The sequence below is a fragment of the Crinia signifera genome, chromosome 9 (genome assembly GCF_055691185.1).
Source record: "Crinia signifera chromosome 9, ASM5569118v1, whole genome shotgun sequence".
Lineage (NCBI taxonomy): Eukaryota > Metazoa > Chordata > Amphibia > Anura > Myobatrachidae > Crinia > Crinia signifera.
In genome coordinates, this window is record NC_139225.1 from 18296254 (window position 1) to 18318224 (window position 21971).

Consider the following 21971-nt stretch of genomic DNA (forward strand, 5'->3'; position numbering starts at 1 on the left):
ATTCCTACCCTCTGGCCCGCTGTGTAGTCTCAGGAGACAGACATTACCGCAACCTCCGTTCGCTGGATAAGTTGGACTGCCCGCCCCTAATACTAGCACTGGGATCCTCAGGGGTGTCGCCAACCTCTCCGTGCCCGTCGCAGGGTTCTGGAACCTTCAGCTCTCATCACAGCTAAGTCCTAGACCCGCCCTCTGAGCTCTCACACCAGCCCCAGGGTAACGGGGATAGTCTCTAGTGCCAATATCTACTACACAGCATTGGTATAGAGGAGACATTACATAAAGGCGAGTTATTCTCAGCCTATCCCGTGACACTGGCCGCACGTTCCCGCGATTGTACCTGCGTTATCAGTCTTCCTGAAATATCGGGAGTAATGATAATAGTGTCAATCAGGCAGCAAGATTTACAGTCTTCACAAATGAATTTATTTGGCAATAAATGTCCCTTTCACAAGTCACTACATCCAAAACACTACAGAGCGTTATACAAACGACACAACGGCATTTACAACATAATAGTTCCGTAACGTTCGCCGACAGGCGCACAGGGAATTTGGCTTTCGGACGCACTGCTGCCACCACCTGGACCCAATAGTCAGTGCAGGAAGTTGCAGGTTTTGCAGTTTAGGACATTGACCCTTTAACATTCCAGGGATTGCGCTTGATTGCACCGATCCCAACATCAGTGCACGGCTGGCACCGACTGGAACGGAAGCCTGGCAGCGGCAGAGAAAAACCGGCTACTAGGCAAACGCAGCAAGAGAAGGGGAGCCAGGCTATACTATACACCAGTGGTTCCCCTGTATCAGCAGGTTCTTCACCGCAGCCCCTAGGCCAAACACTTAGAGACATACGGAACAAATAGAACATGAAGAAAGTTGTACTATAGTATTCTTGTACAGCCGGTCATAAGGGCGCTGGACCGGATTCAGCTGCAACGGACCATGCTCTGGATGAAATCCGCACTGTGAATCTGGGCCGGCACCAGACACAGTATTGGTGTATGACCGCGGCTGCTGCTGTTGGGAGTGTGGAGGCAGAGCATGGAAGGAAACAAGGTTATGTCTGCTCCATCTTCAGTACCACGGCCAGTGGCTGTGTCCTGTGATGCAGTTTCTCTGGCCCTGACACCGTAGGTTTGTCAGAGTAACCGGAGGACTGCGCAGATGGCCGATGCTCGCGGTGTTGGTCCAATACTACATCCTTGGAACAGGGAAGCCTGCAGCAGTCTTACACCAGACCTCGGCTGTGACATGCACTCACCTCGACATTCAGCCTACTGACCATTACCTTCTCCTCCAGGTACAAGTGACCCCAGTAAGACCTGTACTGAGGAACACCAATTACTACAGGCAGGTGGCCGTACAGCAGGAACAAGGTACAGTCACTCCATTGACAGGTGAATCTCTTTTTCATTACAAGCATAGTATTAAATACTAACAGATCCCAAAGTCTCCATATTTAAAACCCCCAACTACAGGGTTCTATACGCGAAAGATGTACCGGCGGAATCCCCAGACAGCCGTACCGGGGGAACGGGAATATTAAACGTGTAAAACGACCAATATCCCCATCCTGGCAGGGATTGCGTAACCTAGGCAGAGAATTGTCCCCAATGGTGTACGCACCAGAGTCCCGCTTATGGAATCACAACGTCATATTTATTATTGTTCTGCGTATACACCTGTGACACGGGGGCAGCCCCCGATGGAAGCCATCACTGGCCAGGCTGCGGACATCAGGTACATCAGTCTGTGGCAGCGTTAGCTGGAGTTCTTAGGCAGTCTGTAGACCCCTCCGGAATACACCAGCTGCTGGTCGCTGACCTTCTTCTGCAGATAGCCCTGTAGTTCCTGCATGTCGATCTCCGTCACCACGGGACCGGTCATCACGAACATCTTCAGCATGCTGTGAATGCGCTCCAGGGGAAGGCTCTCCAGGTTAGTCAGCATGGCCTGGATGTAGGTCCAGAAGAGCTGGAGAGAGATTGGTGGGTACAGATTATGAATGCGCACACAGGCGACGGCAGGTAACTGAGCTCTGGCTATAACACTGCCGAGGGCCCAGCACTCCATGCTGAGAACTCACCTGTAGCTCCTCTTCCTTCTGGTCGGCCTGTGAGGCCATCGCAGAATCTCCTTCTTCATCACTGTCTATTAACACCACCTTCTCGGCCTGGTCCTTCTGCTCCTCCTCAATCACGGTGAAGGTCCCCGGAGAATCCTCACGGAGGACACCCTGCTGCAGCCAGAGGGTCATCTTCTTCCGCAGGGAGGCGACTGGGACCTTCAACACTTCACTGAGCTCTTCTAAAGTCCAGATACCTACACACAGGAATCAGCCGCTGGTTACTGCTGGCGTCTGACCAATCCCTGAACAGCGCTGTTTACTGCTCCCCCCCCCCCCCCCCCCAACCCTCCACACAGGAATCAGCCGCTGGTTACTGCTGGTGTCTGTGACCATATCCTGCCTAGGGCTGGTTACTGCTGGCCTCTGACCAATCCCTGATCAGCGTTGCTCACTACTGTGCTGCCCCCCACCCTCCACACAGGAATCAGCCACTGGTTACTGCTGGCCTCTGACCAATCCCTGACCAGCGCTGTTTACTGCTCCCCCCCCACAGGAATCAGCCACTGGTTACTGCTGGCCTCTGACCAATCCCTGACCAGTTCTGTTTAATATTTGCCTATGAGACCGTGACACTACACAGCCCATTTGCTCACAGCCATGGTCACGGGGATGAGACGCACGAGCGACTCATACTGTATAGGAAGCTCGCTCCGCTCGGTGAATGGCAGGGTTCCAGCGGTACAGTATATCAATCCGCGGCTAGATTGGTGGAGCGTGAGCCCCCCAGCGGTGGTGATTTGTATTGCATGGTGAGCATCCACACCACCCCCCCCCCCCCCCCTTGGCAGATGGGAGCGCAAGGAGAAAAGAGGAGAAAAGAGGATTGCCAAAACCTTTGCGATGGTGGCAAGAATAAGAGGCGCTCCACCTGTATGCAGCTAGGGATGGTGGTGGCACACTTGGTGAAACCAGAACATGTTATTTCCCAGGAACCACTGAGGCAACATGGCCGACTGTAGGCTAAGCTGAACGCAGAGTAAGACAGCACAAGAAATTCCTTACTTACTTTTTGTCTGGAAGTTTAAAATGATCGCAGCGTGTACAGGCGACACAGAGAATGAAAGAGTGCGGTCAGCCAGCTCCAGATCCAAACTCACCAATCCCAGGTGGTGCTTCCAGCTGAGGGTCCGCATCGCCTAAGGAGAAATACGCAAGATTCATAAGCACTGTAGATTAGTTTAGAGGTTTTCCCGCTTTACGTTTCATAGCCTGTAGGGGTCATTGTTTCCCACTACAGCATGTGAGGCGTTTCAGCCGATTTCTGTCCTGATGTGCAACAGCGACCTCTGCAGTTAAAGTAAGGTACTGAACTGCACAATAAAAAACGCTGAATTTATAATTAATACAATACAAAGTTCACTCATCACCCACCAGCCATATTACCTGCACATCTTCGGGAGACTATGAGCGAGACCCATTTACCGCCCGGTGCATGGCAAGGCCACACTGCGCTGTTCGGGCCCAACGTTCATACCTTAAGCTTCTCGTACTTCTCCGTGTACATCGCCATTGTCTCTTTAATCTGATCGGGTAGCTCCAGCTTCTCCTCCTTCAGTGCCGGCCAAAACTCGCTGGAAAGGATCACCGCCACCAGATTAAATGGAGGCCGCTCCTCCTCTGGGAATTTCTCCTCCTCATCACGGATGTTGGAGTTGATCCTGCGGGAGTCGGCCATATCCTGTCGCACAAAGGGGATAGTGGTGAATCAGTCCAGTCTCCACACTATGAACAGTGCAGCGAGTCGATAAGATCTTACTAGCTGAACCAAGAGCTCTGCTGCTACAAAAAAAGATGGCTGCCAGGAATGAGAGCTGATTATTTGTGGAATAAGCAGCGTAGAAGAGGCATAGTCATCAGGACTGCAGCTGAGCATTTGTCAAATGGCACAAGTCAGACTATAAAAAACAACTTAAATATAACACTCCATACATTCGCCACCTGTATATACATAACCTCGAGATTTATACTGACTTAACCAGCTTTACAGTTTCAGCCTTTTGCTGAGGTTTGAAATAACTTCTCAAGGTAGTGGATACTAGCTGTATATACGCAAGTAAAAAAACTTGCTTCCAAATTCTCTGTACAGGTGTCTCCATCACAAAATTGTATTCCTTTATGGAACAAAGGGGCAGATGTATTAAGCCATAACAAGAGATAAATGCAAGGGTGATAAGGAGAGATAAACATTCAGCCAATCAGCTCCTTACTGACTTTTTTCAAACACAGCCTGTAACATGGCAGTTAGCAGGTGATTGGCTGGACATTTATCTCTCCTTATCACCCTTGGATTTATCTCTTGTTAAAGCTTAATACATCTGCCCCCATGTGTGATGTGAAACAAGCAGAGATATGGCATCGTGTATTAAACAACTATTCCAACTTTTCTGATTAACAGTAGCTCGTGGAATTTGTAGGGTATTTTTGCTTGGGAGGTGGGTTCTCTATAGCACGGCTTTACAAAACCAAAAAAAAAAGTTAAATCTAGGAGCCAGACACAAGTGCCGCTTACCTACATGGTCGTTGCTATGAGTTACATGCTCGTTGCCACAGAGATTACACCTCCTCTTCATCCATCCCTCTCTTCTTCCCTGCTCTCCCCACCGTTACCATACATAGTAATGTTAATTACTAGCACAGCAGAGTTGTGCACATCACACCCTCTATAACAGAGCAGCGCCACAGCTATATCAAAACTCGACTCGGCTCCCGAGCCAATCAGTGCTCACGGTCAAACAGGAGCAACCACTGATTGGATTACCGCAGGCATATTATTCTGCCCAGCCAGGGGAACGCCCGGCAGCAGTATGCACCTTGCAAATCTGGTCACCAGGAAGCAGAATCTGACTGCCATGGCGACCTGGCCCAGCCCTGTTCTATAGGATTATACAGTTAGACTTGTCCTCGATGTGGGGATCTGTAGTGTGAATTTGTTACCTGGCAGAGTTGCTTAATGGATGGCACATTTTAGGGTGAAAATACCAAACACAAAACCTTAAACTTAGCAGCACATATGTGCGGTATAACCTGCCGCTATATTCTGTCCGTGTAACAGCCCAGTAATATGCAGATCTCTACAACGTCCGTAACGGGGATTATTTGGCCCTTACACATTATCCCGTCTGCCCATCTCACACGTTACCCTCCATATAGCTGATGTCACATATACCTTCAGCATGACCTCACAGTAGTGCATCTGAGCCTCTCCAAACCGCAGTTTCAGCAGCTCCACGTTCCGGATCTCTCTGGGAAACGAGAGGTCTCATTAGATCAGGCATGTCCAACGTTGGCCCTCCAGATGTTGTGAAACTACACATCCCAGCATGCTTTGCCAGTTTTGCTATTAGAGAATGCTAAAACTATTGCAAAGCATGCTGGGATGTGTAGTTTCAAAACATCTGGAGGGCCAACGTTGGACATGCCTGCATTAGATTATAACAGTTAGCAGCACCATCCAGTCCTGATTCCCTGCTCGGGAAATACCAAACTCAATGCTGGATTATAATAAACTGCATCGCTGGGATCATAACGGAGTCATTGCTATGGGCAGGACTGGAAGAGGTGAAGCAGACCACAGCAAAATGGAGGACTATGGGCCGGATTCAATAAAAGCAGTAATTGTCCCCCAGCGCAGTAGGACTAGTACAAGGCCCTATGTACTAAGGACACTACCTCTCCGAACTGTAGCTGAACTGATGGAGGAGCCGGTCGGCGAGGAGGGTCCGGTACTCATTGATAAAGAGCTCTTTGCTGCCGTAGATGCTGACCAGAAGGCTGATGATGTCCGATGACCGACGTTTGGAACCACTTTTACCTGCCGATTGTGGGAACAGATGTTAAAGGGAGATCCACTACCACAGGACAGAGGTGTTCAAGGCTGGCTGACCTTGACAGCCAATAAAATGCTTGTGTGGTACAAACCACACCCCCCCCCCCCCCCCCATCATCTACGCCACCTTCCACAAACTGAAACACAGTATATTAGACATACCAGGGTCGGCATCCACAGGGTCCGGCATCCAGTCCTCTGGCTCAGACACATCGTCGTCGCTCTCCTGACCGTTCTCTAGAACCACCGGGTCCGCCTTCGAGAGCTCATTGGCCAAATCGCCCTCAGCGTCTCCAGTCAGACCGGCCACAATTTGCCGCACGGTGTCCTCGCGAGTCCTGACAATGCAATATCAATGCATGGTATGGTAAGGTGGTTCCTCCATGTACCACAATGGGTCACTACTACATAGAGGACGGGTTACCTCAGGTACTTCCTGATGGGCTCACAGGCCACCTCCAGTATCACCATGGATGGGTCCAGCTCCCTCAGAGCCTTAATGGCCGAGATGTACAAGGTGATGATGTCAGATGTATTTACCCCTGAACGGGAAGGAGAGATACAGACAACACTATTATTCTCCAACCCAGCTCTCTATCCCCCTTCACTGCCCAGGATCCCTCTGCCTCCTCCATACAATGCCCGGGGTCACTCACCCGCCTCTATACACCGCCTGTACCATGCCCCCTATCCCTACCCCCTGCACCACCCGGAGTGACTCACAGGTCCCATCCCTGTTCTAGTCTCTCATGTCTAACCACATCCAGTTCCTACCTCTATCCCGGCCATGTATTACCCAGGTACCCCCCTTCCATTCGCTCATCTGTCCTGGCTTTTCCCCAATGTATCCTCCTTGTTTCCCCCAGTCCCATTACCAGCAGCACAGTGGCCTTCTTTCCCCACATTTAGGTTTCTCTAATTTACTAAATCAAAATAAGCTCCATGATTATCTGGTAACGAGGATCTCACCGGGGTGCAGCAGTCTGGTCTCCAGAGCGGTTTTCAGGCAGGAGAGGAGCTGCTGCCGCTGGTTTGTGCGCTCCAGACAGAACTTTAAATCCTCAATCGCTGGTTTCGAGTCGGGGAAATCTAGATACAAAGATCGCTAAATTCAGCACAAACATGCGATGCGCTACAGGAACACATACAGGGCAGGAGTTATTTTCCCACCACCCCTACTTCTCTCCCCGCCACCCTGACAGTCGCTGCTGCCCACCCCACCACCCCTACAGTCACTGTTGCCTACCCCGCCAAACCTACAGGCACTGCCGCCACTAAACTTAGGAAATGTTTTCCCCCCCAGATAACAAGCAAAGTCATGAGACTAATGCCCCTTTCAGACCGCACTTAAAAACTGGTATTTTGCCGATTTTTAACCGTTTTAAAACGGTAATCTGTGCAGTCTGAAAGGTGCAGGACCACCTTTACCATTTTACAAAAGCCGATTTTGTAAAACGGTAAAAATGGAGGGTCCTACCCGTTTCAGACCCGGTATTTTGGCATCAAAATCGGGTCTGAAACGGTATTTAGGACCCAGACAATGAGCTGGGTCCTAAATTCAGCGCTGTGAATATTTAATGAGCGATCATTAAATATTCACAGCACTGGAACCGCGTCCCGCCCCCCGCGCGCGTGGGTCGACTCCCCCTACCCACCCCCCGCAATGTGTTAAACCCCCCCCCCCCCCCGTGCAGCCGGTACCTCCGTAATTTGCGGATCCCGGCAGTGCAGTATGGTCGGAAGCACTCATGAAAAAAGTGTCTTTCAGAAAATGGCTGCCCCATAGGAAAATCTGTTTTAAAAAACTGTCTTTTGTATGGGGGCAGCCATTTTCCGAAAGTCACTTTTCTTATAAGAAAAGTGTCGGAAAATGGCTGCCCCCATACCAAAGACAGTTTTTTAAAACACATTTTCCTATGGGGCAGCCATTTTCTGAAAAACACTTTTTTTCATACGTGCACCCACCCATACTGCAGTGCCGGGATCTGCAATAACTGAGGTACCGGCTGCACACGGGGGGCACTGTAGTTAGTTGGGACAGTACAGGGCACATCACTGCAACAGCAGAGCACTGCAGTCAGTTGTGCCAGTATACTGTAGTTAGTTGGGACCGTACATTGCAGAGCTGGCTGGCTTTGACCCTGTTTTTGGAAAGTTTCCAAAAACGGGTCTGCCAGTGTCTAAAAACCGCACTTAAACGGTAATATACCGTTTAAGAGATGCGGTGTGAAAGGGGTTTTACCTGGCAGACCCGTTTTTGGAAACGTTTTCAAATACAGGGTCAAAGCCAGTTTTGCGGTCTGAAAGCAGCATAAATTGCCACCTATGTGATGCCCACCTTCCCCCACAGCTGTTTGCAGTTACATCTCTTGGGACACTCACCGGTACCATCAATAATAAACCCAAAAGTATGTAAGTATTTGGACAATCATAGCACCCCCTTTAAATATTCTGGGCCTTGAAGGAAAAGCCCGGCATCAAGCCCTTCTGTCCACAATAGTGAAGCTGCAGTTTCTGCACATTTAAAGGGCCTCCATAGTGGTTTACGCAGAGATTCCTTATGGTCATGCAGCAATGTAATAGTCACGTCACGGCATAGTTATATATGCCTGCTGTCACCTGGATACCAGCGCCCAGAATGCACTGCAGGTCTTCCCAGTATAAACCAACGCTTATTATACCACATCAGAAAACCTTAATGGTCACCTCGGATGATGGAGAAAAGCTCGTCGATGCGCATGCTGGCGTACAGACGGTAGAAAAAGCGCTGAACGTGGCAGCGCCAACGCTTCAGTGTGCTGTTAGACTCGGCAGAGGGTGGGTGGGTCGCATCCTGTTGAAACACCTTACTCAGCCAGCCAATCACCGTCTCGATCCACTGCGAAGTAAAAACAAACAAGGATTTCTATTGGCTGAAGGAGCAGTTATTGATTTCCTAAAAGGCTTAACAAGCGATTTAAGGTCCGTGTTACATCTGCCTTCCTCATTAAGGGATGGGTTTCAAGCTACAGTAAGTTTGCATTTATTTATTACAGCACTTTGTGGCATCTTGTCCGTGCCACTACATGGATCCTATTTATATTTTCGGATTCTGTCAAACTTTTTTTGCACTTGAGCAGATTCGAATGCCAACATTACACAAAACTGTCCCTCTGTACCCCAGTGGTGGACAAGAGGCAATCAATGGGAATCCTGCGGCGTTACAAGCCTATAGAGCAGAGAGCGTCTGAATGGGAGCCGCCCACTTCCATGTCATGTGACATCAGCACACTGGACCTTATTCTTGTTCACTCTGACAAAATCCTTCTTAGATGGACAAAACCATGTGCACTGCAGGTGGGGCAGATGTAACTTGTGCAGAGAGAATTAGATTTGGGTGGGGTTTTACTTCAATGTGAGATCTATATTTCAGTGTACAAATAAAGCAGTCAGTATTTTCCCTGCACAGAAACAAAATAACTCACCCAAATCTAATTCTCTCTGCACAAGTTACATCTGCCCCACCTGCAGTGCGCATGGTTTTGTCCATCTAAGAAGGATTTTGTCAGAAAGAGTGAACTAGAATAAGGCCCACTGTGGGGAGGTTACATCAGTAGCAGGCAGCATTGGATGGGCAGGGGCAGGGAATGTCAGAGAGACCCGGTGGGGTCCAAGGTCAGCTGCTGACAGAGACAGATGTCACTGCAATAGTATTTTTTCTGCACTTTCTCCACTTCACTAGTACCTGGGCCCCATTCAGCTCTAAGCAGCCCTGCGGAACACATAAGGACATACAATGGGCTCTCCCTTCCTATACAGTCTACATGCTGATCCATTGATCTATTGATCCCAGACCCACTGCCCATCTGAAATCCTGTACAGTTTCAGGTTATTCTGTAATGAGCACATTACCTCCTGGAATTCATTGAGGAAGGATCTCTCGTAATCTCCCCGACATCTCTTCTCCATCCTCTGCTCTATCATCTTGTGTAGGATCGTGGTGACTGCGTCGGAGCAGATTCTCTCCAGCAGATTCAGTCTGTGGCTGTAAACCATATAGAACCTCCGTTCATTGAAAGGCCTCAAAACTTCAAAAATGTTCTTAGATGTAATGGAGGCAGCAGATATACGTTATACCGGGGCTCCCAAACCCGGTCCTCAGACGGTAAATCAAACCGGCTGAGGTATTAATTAAGCCACCTGTGCGCAAGCATGGATGCCCCTAAATCTGTACTGTCAGCATGTTAACCACTGGGATGACTTTCTGTAAAGGAGAACAACATGAAGCGCTTACTGTAACGACTGCATTGTTACAAGCACCAGAACCTCACGTCTGCATGGCCTTCTGTGTGGGAGGATTGCTGGGCTGTGCGTGGGATCCTATCCACATAACGGAGATCAGGGGCAGGAACAAGGCGGCCATGTTTCCTGGTCAGAAAGTTGCAGCATTCTAAGATGCCCAGCTACCCAGTCTCAGAACAGAAATACAAACCCGTCCCAATGCTGGGTACACACTGGGCGATTCCAGACAACGCTGATAGTTAACTATATCGGCGGTGCCGCTGGGGTAACTACGTAGTGTATAAATCGGTCAGTAAGTCACCCCCCTGTACATTGAGCCTCCTCTGCACCTGGGACACAGTGCTGTCTATAAGCCCGCCCCAGACTACTATTGGCTAGTTTCACAGGTGTCAGTCAGGGTGTTCAGTATAGTCCACATAGACTGCTCAGGTAAGACTACGGCTATGCAGACTGGCCTCCAGTACTTCTGCGAGTTCCAAGGGTGCACCCAGAAGTACCGGGGTTCAGCAAATTTATACTGCTTAGCAAGTCAACCAGAATCAGGCCATAGGTTACATCCCTCTCAGCAACTTACAAAATGCCGTTGAGCTGCTGAAACTGCTCCATGGCCGCCTGACACCAGCACTCGTCCTTACTGCTGTCGCAGCCGCTACACTCCGGTCCCTCCGCATCCCGGTCGTCGCTCTCACGCTCGTTTTCGTTCATGCTGCTGTCGCAGTCGCTGACGCAGTCCTCTCCCCTCTTCCTTTGCTTCATGTAGATCTTAAACGTCCGACTATAGAACTGTTGGATCATGTTCTGGAAGGTTTTCGATGTGGAGAAGAAGAGGATGGCTTTAAACATGGTGAACACTTTGTCCTGTAACGTCTGGGAGTCCGAACCGGGCAGCAGGCCCATGTCTGCCCACCTTCCCAATAGCTCGAGGCTATGTAAGTAAGGGTCTAGACGGGAGATGAGGAGGCGGAAGGTTTCCAGTAACAGCAAGATGCATTGCTGCTCCTCCACCGCATTCTCCTGCTGGTTGATGCCATTCCAGAACTCCGGGGCAATGTTCCTCTGCAGATCCATCTGCAAAACCTCTGTGAACCATTCCTCTAGGACGGAGTGCAGGCCATAGCCGTGCAACACATCTAAGGCGGCTTTCAGATCGCTCTCCCTGATGGAATCCACAGGCACAGATCTCGGAGCTGCCTGCAGAGGGGTAGAAACATTCACAAATCAGATATAAAGCAGAACATTTCACGTCTTTTTTTTACAACTAGATTAGATTCTCCAAAGAAGGGCCGGTAACCAAGGTGAGCAGACGAGGACATCTTCCATTGGAGAACACAACATGCTTGTTGAAACCTAGATCTATTATACATCAATGAGACTTAAGAGAACTGGCCATTTACACGGATACATGAGTCACTGTCACAGGCGCCCTCTGAATCACTTCTGCTAGGGTTAACCGTATAATATTATAGTGCTGCGCTGATGACACTTCATAAAAGGTTGTGTTCCGAAGGTCATCCTGTGGGTAAGATTGAAGTACTCGGAGCTAGGAGGGGTTAATGCCATTTAAGATTACGCATACTCGAGAAAAATAACCTTCCGAATATTTACAAGGTACTTATGTGCAGGTTCTCAACCTTGGTCCTCAGAACCTCAAAATATTTTTTTATGGATTTCCTCATTGAATCACAGGTGAAATTATTTGCTCCACCTGTGAAATTTAATTTGTCAGTGAGTAATGAGTGCACCTGTCTCCACCTGTGAAATTTAATTTGTCAGTGAGTAATGAGTGCACCTGTCAGGTGACCTGGGGCATGTGTCAGTGAGCAATGAATACACCTGTGGCACCGGCAGGATGACCTGGGACAGGTGCTAGTGAGTAATGAGTACACGTGTCAGGGGACCTAGGACATGTCAGTGATTAATGAGTGCACCTGCAGGGTGACCTAGGACAGGTGCCAGTGAGTAATGAGTGCCCCTGCTGGGTAACCTAGGCCAGGCGCCAGGGAGTAATGCATGCACCTGCCAGGGAGTTATGAGTGCACCTGCCAGGGGACCTGGGACAGGCACCAGAGAGAAATAAGTGCACCTGCTGGGTGACCTGGGACAGATGCCAGTTATTAAGGAGTACACCTGTGCACCTGCCGGGTTACCTGGGACAGGCACCAGGGAGTAATGAGTGCACCTGCTAGGTGACCTGGGACAGGCACCAGTGAGTAATGAGTGCACCTGCCAGGTTACCTTGGACAGGCACAAGGGAGTAGTGCGTGGACCTGCCAGGGGACCTGGGACAGGTGCCAGTGAGTAATGAGTGCACCTGCCAGGTTACCTGGGACAGGCACCAGGGAGTAATGAGTGCACCTGCTAGGTGACCTGGGACAGGCACCAGAGAGTAATGAGTGCACCTCCCAGGTTACCTGGGACAGGTGCCAGTGAGTAGTGAGTGCACCTGCTGAGTGACTTGGGACAGGTGCCAGGGAGAAATAAGTGCACCTGCTAAGTGACCTGGGACAGGTACCAGTAACGAGTACACCTGTGCACTTGCTGGGTGACCTGAGAAAGGCACCAGGTAGTATTAAGTGCACTTATTGGGCGACCTGGAAAACAAACTGTTTGGGGCCATGAGGTCCAAGTGTGAGAACCACTGTACTATTGCATGTGTGCGCGCACAACAGGACGCTTGCCTAGGGGCAATCTTTGTGCCAGGATCAGTGGGCAGCAATAGCAGGGAGGGACGAGGAGAGACTGAGGAGACCCAGCATATGCCAATCAGGTCTGTCCCATGTCAGACCACTCGCTCCATAGCCTATGCCAGGGATGGGGAAGCTCCTGCCCTGCAGCTGTTCTTGAAGTACACATCCCAGTATTCCCTGAACAGTTCTAGCATGGGAAAATAGCAAAGCTGTAGCAGGGAATGCTGGGATGTGTAGTTTAAACAACAGCTGGTAAAAGGTTCTCCATCCTTCCTAGCTTACCCCGAGACTGACCCAGAGAGATCTGCCATCTTATAGATCCACAGGGGCTGCCTGCTCATATACAGAAGGCCATGGAAACACTACATGTCCCAACACTGCCCCCCCTTCCCAGTGCAGCCACCCTACAGACCAGGCCGAGAGCCGACGCGGGCACCAGGCCGATGCTGAGGGTGTTCCAGGCCGCGGACAGCTCCTCCAGGTCGGTCATGCTGACTTGAGACCCCCGTCTCCCGCCGGCCTCAGGCGGATGAGGCCTCCCCGTGTCGCGCTGCTGATGACGTAGGAGCGCCGGGCTGCCGGCCGTCTCCATGGCAGCGAGGACCGCCATCTGCCGCCGCAACACGTCTCTGAACATCTTGCGCCTTGAGCCAGCTGACCGTCATCGGGGCTTCTTATAGGCCGCGGATGCGCGGAGGGGCGTGGTCCGGGAGGGGACGCGTCACGTGTCCTATATAAGGGCGGAAAGCGCCGCGGTGTGACTGAGCGGTTACCGGGACCAGAGCAGCGGGAGACGGGGACCATGAGCCAGCAAGGGGCGGCACTGCAGACCTACAACAACGAGCTGGTGAAATGTGAGCTCCCCTCATCTCTGGCTGCAAGCAGCCCCCCCATACACTCCTGATTCCTGGACTGTACCCCTCATCCTCCCTGACTGCTAGCAGCCCCCCCCCCCCAATATACTCCCGTTCCCCGGACTGTAACTCCCATCATCCCTGGCTGCTTGCAGGCCCCCCATATACTCCTCCCTGGACTGTAACTCCCATCATCCCTAGCAGCCCCCCCATACACTCCTGGTTCCTGGACTGTACCCCTCATCATCCCTTACTGCTAGCAGCCCCCCCCCCCCCCCCCATACACTCCTGATTCCTGGACTGTACCCCTCATCCTGCCTGACTGCTAGTAACCCCCCGCCCCCATTGTGTACTCCTGCTCCCCAGACTGTAATTCCCATCATCCCTGACTGCTAGCAGCCACCCTCCCCCCCCCCATACACTCCTGATTCTTGGACTATACCCCTTATCATCCCTGACTGCTAGCAGCCCCCCCCCCCCCCATACTCCTGCTCCCTGGACTGTAACTCCCATCATCCCTTACTGCTAGCAGCCCCCCAATACACTCCTGCTCCCCAGACTGTAACTCCCATCAACTCTGATTGCTAGCAGCCACTCCATACTCCTTCTCCCTGGACTGTAAATCCCATCATCACTTACTACTAGCCGCCACCCATATACTCCTCCCTAGACTATAACTCCCACCATCCCTTACTCCTAAGAGAGTCCTCACCCATGTACTCCAGCAGTGTAACTCCCACCATCACTGGTGTCCCTGTAACCCCCCTCCGCCCTCTCTCTCCCCCTCTGCTGGGTTAGGTATAGAAGATCTCTGCGGCAAGCGGGACGACCTCAATCATCAGATCCAGCAGGACGAGGAGGAGAAGAACAAGCTCCAGAATGACATCCGCGTCCTCACAGAAAAGCTCTCCAGGGTGAACGAGAGCCTGGCCAGGAAAATGGCGTCCAGGAACGAGTTTGATAAAACCATCGCAGAAACGCAGGCGGCGTACATGAAGGTAGAGTCCAGGCAGCGGCGTCCAACGGATGTGTCATGTACCGTCCTCTAATAGACACGGTGCCATGATTGTAGTTTGTCTTTGTGAGGTGGCCATTGGATATGAACACGGTGGCCTCAAGCATACATACTTGCTAATCTGTCCAGGGGCCAGTCAGTTATAGAGGTAAATAGGTGATGTTGTCATTAGCAACCAGTAAGAATCTGCGTACCATTTTCTAGAATGTAACAGAGAAATGATAGGTGGGATCTAATTGGTTGCTATGTGCAAAACTGGAACCCTGTAGTTTGTAGTCCTTTTAGGTTTCTGTGGATAACAGAAGAGGCTACATACGAATGACCGGCGGTGAAGTTGACTTACCCTCCCCTCTAGTGCCTAACCCGACAGGTCCTACACCCCACCACCTAAACCTAACCTCCCCCCCCCAAAAAAACCTATCCCTAAAGGTGCCCACAGACGCTACAATTATCGAATGCGTTTTGTACTTTTTAAGCACAAATTGCATCTTATGTACAATTATTGGATGGTGTTTATGTTCCCTGGAGCCCGATATTGTATGTCTAAAAAAGTACGTGCTGCACGTACTTTTTAGACTACATCTGAAATTTAACATTACAAACATGGGTTCATCACATGCATCCAAGTGCACATCTCATAGCAAGCTGGAAGAAAAATTGTATAGAACCATTGTACAGTCAAAAACGCATAGCACAGTACAATTGTAGCGTCTGTGGGCACCTTAAGGGCCAGATGCACTAAGCTTCAAAATTGATAAAATGGAGAGTGATAAACAGCCAGCCAATCAGCTCCTACCTGCCATGCCACAGACTGTGTTTGAAAAATGTCAGGCAGGAGCTGATTGGCTGGCTATTTATCACTCTCCATATGTGTGCTGCACATCATTTTTGTACTGTCTTTTGATCGCTTTGCATCGTACGCACATCGCATGCGCAATGCGATGCAATGCTATTTAGCACAAAATGCACAGCAAAATCGGTGTGTGTATGGGCACCTTACGTCTGACCACTAGTGCCTAATCCCCCTATTTCCAGCGTAGCACTAACCCGCCCTGATCACTCACCACTCTGCATCCTGTCCGTCGCGTTCCAGTTGATGTGTGGCTGCCGGCAGGCTGCTGATGACATGTCCAACACTGGAATACCTGCTTGCACTTGTAGAGTCAGAATCCTAGATGTACTCATAAGCAGCATCGGTCGCAGATCAGTATCTCTATGGGCACGCAGAACCGGCGACGCTGGTGCTGTCTGTTCTGCACCTGAGATTGCAGTCTCGTGTCGCGACACTACCCACAAAAGCACCTGTTTTTCCCATAATGAATATGGGACAACATGTGAGACAGATGAGCGGCATCACTGGTTCCTAGGGAATTAGTACACTGCAGATACAAATTGGCCGCCTTTACTGCATTGAGGTGGTTGTTGTCATATCTTATTTATAAGGCGCCACAAGTGTTTCACCACGCCGTACAGAGGGCATACAATGGAACAGTACAGAGAGACAGAACTTAACATTACAGTAAATAGCAATAATCGAGTCCAGGTAACACCACTATACAATACAGCTTAGATATAAGTAGCTAAGGGAGTAGTCAATGTATTACTATGGCTGGCGGCCATAGGCATGAAATGAGCCTTTACCAGCAGGAGTATGTGGGCAGAGATGGTTGCTGAGTAGGAGAGAACTGTAAGTGACAGGTGAGGAGAAGAGGGCTATGACAACGAGAGGGAGGAGGGCCCTGCTCTGCGGAGCTTACAATGTAGTGGGAAGAGGCGACAGACAGATGACATGAGGTGCAAGCACGCCGGAGGAGGCCTGCTGGCAGGGATGGCCAGGGCGTGAGGCAGGGAGTTAGAGGAGCAGCCTCAGGACTAGGTTATGCAGCAGAAGGGTACGCTGTGATGAGTCGTTGGGTTAGGTTAGAGGCAAACTTCAAGATGGCGGATGGCTGGACAAGTTTGCATGGAAGCGACACCTAGTGGATACATTATTATGACAGGGCATCTGGTATCCATCCTGAATGTGCGCCTATATTCTGTTACAGATCCTGGAGAGCTCGCAGACCCTACTTAATGTACTGAAGAGAGAGGCCGGTAACCTAGGGAAAACCCCAGACGTGAGAGGCAGCGTACCCGGCACATAACCGAGGGACCGCGGACTTATAGACCAGACTCTGCACCGATTGTAAATGATGGGAGGGGGGTGGGGGGATTTATGAATAAAATCATGAAACTTAGTTTTACAAAATTGTTTTTTATATTTAATTATTCGGTGTAATAATAAGAATATTGGGTCTGATTTGGATATATTTGGAGCCCAGCGATCAAGAAAATGCCACCCTGCCTGAGTTACTAACAAAATGTGATCACAGTGCGGCAAAACCGTTCATTTGTGCTGTGTGTGTATTTCATCAGCAATAAGATCTAATATAAAAATCATTTTGGTACTTGTGTAATAGCTGGGCGCCCAATTAGCATACGTACGCAGCCGTAGGCTAAGCTAAGCTGTCAGTGTAGCCCAAAGGCTGCCTAGCGTAGTGAGTCCACGGCAGCCCGGCTCTGTCCCCAGCGTCCATGCCACGCCTAGTGAGCGCCTCTCACACAGCGCCGGTAACGCCGGCGGAGAGGGGATCATGCAGGCGCCGGCGGAGAGGCTCTCAGACACTCCTGCGTCTCAGTAATTATTAGCACATGCGCCTCATGGGGGTATGCGGGCGCAAATGCGTCTTATGCACATTAAAGGATGCATTTTCAAACCCCCACTATCCACGCCAGCCTGAAGCGTGGCGAGCACACGCGTTACGCGTCCTCCCAACCTGTTCATACCCTCACTATCCACGTTGGCGTGGAGTTAATTTTATAAAGTGTGTGCCAGCAATCGGAGAAGACGGTCGTCCCCGGTTTAATGTTCCTCTCGATGGAGGCCATCAGGGTACTGGCATCACGTCTTTGTACTGGTGTCACAAAGCACTCACCAATGCCTCCGAATATCCACTGCTGAGGCAGCATCCGTCCAACATGGCTCTTCCTCTGCACAAAGAGGCTCACGTCAACTTCGATGATTTTCCCCGGAGCGCCAATTTTGCGTGGGTGCTGCGTCATCAGGTCCACAGTGCAGGCCTCACGCATAAGGTGATTATACTGGACCGCTGTTTTGTTTGACATGTTCAATTGACGCTCACAAAAATTTATAGTTGTGACCTCCTCCGCCCATGAATAAATAAAGCGTACCAGTGTCAAACGTAGGCTCACCTTCTTACGGCACGATTTTTTTTTTAATTAATAATTTTTATTGGGTTTTCATGAAAATACTAGAACATTTTTACATGACCTCATAACACAAAGTATAACAAGAATTAATACAATCACATAGTCAATAAAAATTAAATGGAGGGAAAAATAAAAGGGAAAGGAAGGGGAATAGTATTACCGGGTGGAATGTACAGTAGGACGTAATCTTATAGGGACCTCATAAGTTCAGACATGATGTTATTTTAAGCCATACAGTTTTCCATCTAACACACATAGGACCCAGAGCACCTTCAATAGGGACGACACCTGGTTTACCAACACCCGTATACCGTTTCTACTTCACTAAGGGGAAGATGTCGGAGAGCGCAAACTGTCAATTGAAGGAATATGTGTCTGTGAGATCAATGAGGAGTCAATGGTTTTGTATAGAGACCATTTCCCCATTTCAATCTGGCGAGGGGTGAAGGGCTAGAAGCGGTTTCATAGGTGAAGTGTTTATGAATTCTGGTTTCTATACTTTGAATTGAGGGAATATTTGGTGTTTTCCATTGTTGGGCTATATCCACTTCAGAGGCAATAAGTATATGGCCAAGGATATAGTTATCAGTATCGCTAACATGTGGGTAAGAGTAATGAAATAGAGCAAGGAGGGGTCTCAGGGGTACATGGTAATTTAGAACCTTCGAGATTAGGGCAAACACTGTTGTCCAGAGTGGCCAGATATGAGGACATGACCAAAAGATATGCAGGATGCTCCCAATCTGTCCGCAACCCCTCCAACAATATGGCGAGGTCTCGGGCCAGATCTTATGAAGCAATTCGGGGGTAAGGTAGGCTCTATGGACGAGTTTGAGAAACATCTCTGTATGGGAGACACATTTTGAGATTTTAAAGCAGGAGGAGAAGATACTCGACCAGATTTCTGGCTGAAAATGTCTCCAAGATCCCTCTCCCATTTAGCTTGGGAAGGAAATGCTGGATTCATAGATTCTGTTATAATGGGGCAGATGTATTAAGCTTTAACAAGAGATAAATGCAAGGGTGTTAGGAGAGATAAACGTCCAAAATCACATCCTAAAGGCCCCCTACACTATGCGATTTGGGCACGATTTTGCCCGATTCGAATGAATCGGGTCAAAAGATCGGCACAAATCGCATATGGAGACATCCCCTCCGACCCGATGCGCGGCCCCGTGTCGGGAGGTCGGACGGGCTGCACATAAGATTTTCTAAATCTTATGTGCTGCCCGGAGCAGGGCGGGGACCGCAGCTGGCGGGGGGGACCTACCAGAGCCAGGCGGAGGGATCAGGGGGCCGGGCAGAGGAGGAAGAAGCTGCCGTCAGCGGGAGCAGGGGGGGGGGGGGGGGGCAGCGCAGGAGAAGCAGCGTGAGTGGTGGGAGCAGAACACTTAAAAAAAAAAAAAGCCCATACAAACGCATAGGAAGCCATTGATCGGCTGAGACCTCTGTTCTGCTCCTGAGTCCTTCCGCTGCCCGGCAGCGTCTTCTCTTGCCCGGCTCCCTGGTACTCTGCGCTGCTCCCGCTGACAGCAGTGGCTTCTTGCATGGCTCCCTGCGCCCAGCCCGGCCAGCTAAGTGCTCAGGGACCCGCCGCCCGCCCCACTGCTCCCCCTGATGAGGATCACCGGCGCCACCCTGCTCCTCACCACCCGCTGCAGCTCCCCGTTAAATGTGGTAAATCTCAAGCGATTTATCACTCGTAAAATTTGGCTTATCAAGTGACAAGTTGTATGTGAGCCTCCCGGGGAGCTGCTGGGCGGCTCACAGGAGAATTGGGTCCGACTTGTCCTAAGGACAAGTCGGCCTAATGTATGGGGGCCTTAACTGCCATGTTAAAGCCTGTGTTTGAAAAAAGTCAGTAAGGAGCTGATTGGCTGGACGTTTATCTCTCTATCACCCTTGCATTTATCTCTCTTTAAGGCTTAATACATCTGCCTCAATAAGTCTATACCATCTCGAGATGTTTCCCTGGCTAAATTTGGAGTGTATAAGAAAAGAAAGTTGATTCAAATATTTCCTAGGTATTGGGGGTTTATCGTGGAATGAAGAGAAGCCAACTCCTAATTTTTAAGATATTTAAAGAAATCTTGATTTGGGATTTGGAAACGCTCTGGAAGTTGAGAGAATGAGAGTAATACATCTTGCTTTTGAATATCTTGGAGAGATACAAGGCCTTGGAGGATGGAGGATAGAGGGATGGCGCAGCAGATTCCGTTACAGTGTCTTATATAGCGCAGCAGATTCCGTTACAGTGTCTTATATAGCGCAGAAGATTCTGTTACAGTGTCTTATATAGCGCAGCAGATTCCGTTACAGTGTCTTATATAGTGCAGCAGATTCTGTTACAGTGTCTTATATAGCGCAGCAGATTCCGTTACAGCGTCTTATATAGTGCAGCAGATTCCGTCACAGTGTCTTATATAGTGCAGCAGATTCCGTTACAGTGTCTTATATAGCGCAGCAGATTCCGTTACAGGTTCTTATATAGCGCAGCAGATTCCGTTACAGTGTCTTATATAGCGCAGCAGATTCTGTTACAGTGTCTTATATAGCGCAGCAGATTCCGTTACAGCGTCTTATATAGTGCAGCAGATTCCGTCACAGTGTCTTATATAGTGCAGCAGATTCCGTTACAGTGTCTTATATAGCGCAGCAGATTCCGTTACAGTGTCTTATATAGCGCAGCAGATTCCGTTACAGTGTCTTATATAGCGCAGCAGATTCCGTTTCAGTGTCTTATATAGGGCAACAGATTCCGTTACAGTGTCTTATATAGCGCAGCAGATTCCGTTTCAGTGTCTTACATAGGGCAACAGATTCCGTTACAGTGTCTTATATAGCGCAGCAGATTCCGTTACAGTGTCTTATATAGGGCAGCAGATTCCGTTACAGCGGCTTATATAGCGCAGCAGATTCCGTTTCAGTGTCTTATATAGGGCAACAGATTCCGTTACAGTGTCTTATATAGCGCAGCAGATTCCGTTTCAGTGTCTTACATAGGGCAACAGATTCCGTTACAGTGTCTTATATAGCGCAGCAGATTCCGTTACAGTGTCTTATATAGGGCAGCAGATTCCGTTACAGCGTCTTATATAGCGCAGCAGATTCCGTTACAGTGTCTTATATAGCGCAACAGATTCCGTTTCAGTGTCTTATATAGGGCAACAGATTCCGTTACAGTGTCTTATATAGCGCAGCAGATTCCGTTACAGTGTCATATATAGGGCAGCAGATTCCGTTACAGCGTCTTATATAGTGCAGCAGATTCCGTTGCGCTTTACAATTGTAAACAGAGATAAAACTGGGTAACAACAGACAGACTTGGAGGTAGGAGGGCCCTGCTGCAAGCTTACAACTGACACATCTCTCCATGATCCCAGCGAGTCGCCAGATTCTCTGTCTAGTGTGATTATGGATCACTCAGATCCACAGGCACAACAGAAGTGGTAGGAAAATCTGCTGTCACCGGGCGCATGCAGCAACGCCATCCTGTCTTTATTTACCGCAGGACCAGGCTTGGGGGAATGGTGGTTTCCAAGCAAATGGACCGTCCCGTGTTTACCTATAGAAGGGAGGGCAATAGCTGATTGAGGAGAGTCACAGAAAGACAAAGAGAAAAATGTTGCATACAATTACGAGATACCACCACTAGGGGGCATGAGATACACACTCTGGGTGACAACGTACAAGAAAGTAATGAATGACGACTGACGAGGTATCTTAGCTGAGCCAGATAGGCTCACTGCAGTCCGCAATGTGGCAACTGCTTCCATCAATGTCCAATCGACAGAAGGTTGATTTCAGCCGGCATGGACCACAAGTGGCAGCACAGCCACAGCGTCTGCTCCGCATCAGCCCCGCTATGTGTCGGCAATGTCACCGACATACCTGCAATAAGGAGCATA

General features: G+C 49.7%; 2 protein-coding genes across 3 annotated transcripts; one reads left to right on the top strand and one right to left on the bottom strand.

Moving 5' to 3' along the window:
* Positions 1 to 403: 403 nt before the first annotated feature.
* On the bottom strand, positions 404 to 13578 carry ANAPC2 (anaphase promoting complex subunit 2). Of its 2 annotated transcripts, none has more exons than XM_083161254.1 (13): positions 13337 to 13578; positions 10812 to 11428; positions 9848 to 9980; positions 8663 to 8834; positions 6926 to 7045; positions 6381 to 6498; positions 6119 to 6294; positions 5800 to 5941; positions 5297 to 5372; positions 3605 to 3808; positions 3137 to 3266; positions 2089 to 2324; positions 404 to 1976 (listed from the first exon to the last, which is right to left on the bottom strand). In XM_083161254.1, exons 1-13 carry the CDS (start codon positions 13559 to 13561, stop codon positions 1764 to 1766), a joined length of 2562 nt encoding a protein of 853 aa, XP_083017380.1. In that variant the 5' UTR covers positions 13562 to 13578; the 3' UTR covers positions 404 to 1763. The 2 variants fall into 2 exon arrangements, with proteins under 2 accessions (XP_083017380.1, XP_083017381.1); XM_083161255.1 differs by lacking the exon at positions 13337 to 13578 and adding an exon at positions 13207 to 13317.
* On the top strand, positions 13512 to 17939 carry SSNA1 (SS nuclear autoantigen 1). The gene is made up of 3 exons (XM_083161256.1): positions 13512 to 13778; positions 14577 to 14776; positions 16839 to 17939. Exons 1-3 carry the CDS (start codon positions 13727 to 13729, stop codon positions 16935 to 16937), a joined length of 351 nt encoding a protein of 116 aa, XP_083017382.1. The 5' UTR covers positions 13512 to 13726; the 3' UTR covers positions 16938 to 17939.
* Positions 17940 to 21971: the final 4032 nt, after the last annotated feature.

Excerpts from the sequence above, each read along its gene's own strand:
- ANAPC2 (XM_083161254.1), bottom strand. The coding sequence starts at position 13,561 with ATGTTCAGAGACGTGTTGCGGCGGCAGATGGCGGTCCTCGCTGCCATG. Across the intron at positions 8,835-9,847 it reads TCCTCAATGAATTCCAGGAG|TGGATCGAGACGGTGATTGG; the intron begins GTAATGTGCTCA and ends TTTACTTCGCAG. Across the intron at positions 5,373-5,799 it reads TTCAGCTACAGTTCGGAGAG|AGAGATCCGGAACGTGGAGC; the intron begins GTAGTGTCCTTA and ends CTCGTTTCCCAG.
- SSNA1 (XM_083161256.1), top strand. The coding sequence starts at position 13,727 with ATGAGCCAGCAAGGGGCGGCACTGCAGACCTACAACAACGAGCTGGTG. Across the intron at positions 13,779-14,576 it reads CAACAACGAGCTGGTGAAAT|GTATAGAAGATCTCTGCGGC; the intron begins GTGAGCTCCCCT and ends CTGCTGGGTTAG. Across the intron at positions 14,777-16,838 it reads CGCAGGCGGCGTACATGAAG|ATCCTGGAGAGCTCGCAGAC; the intron begins GTAGAGTCCAGG and ends ATTCTGTTACAG.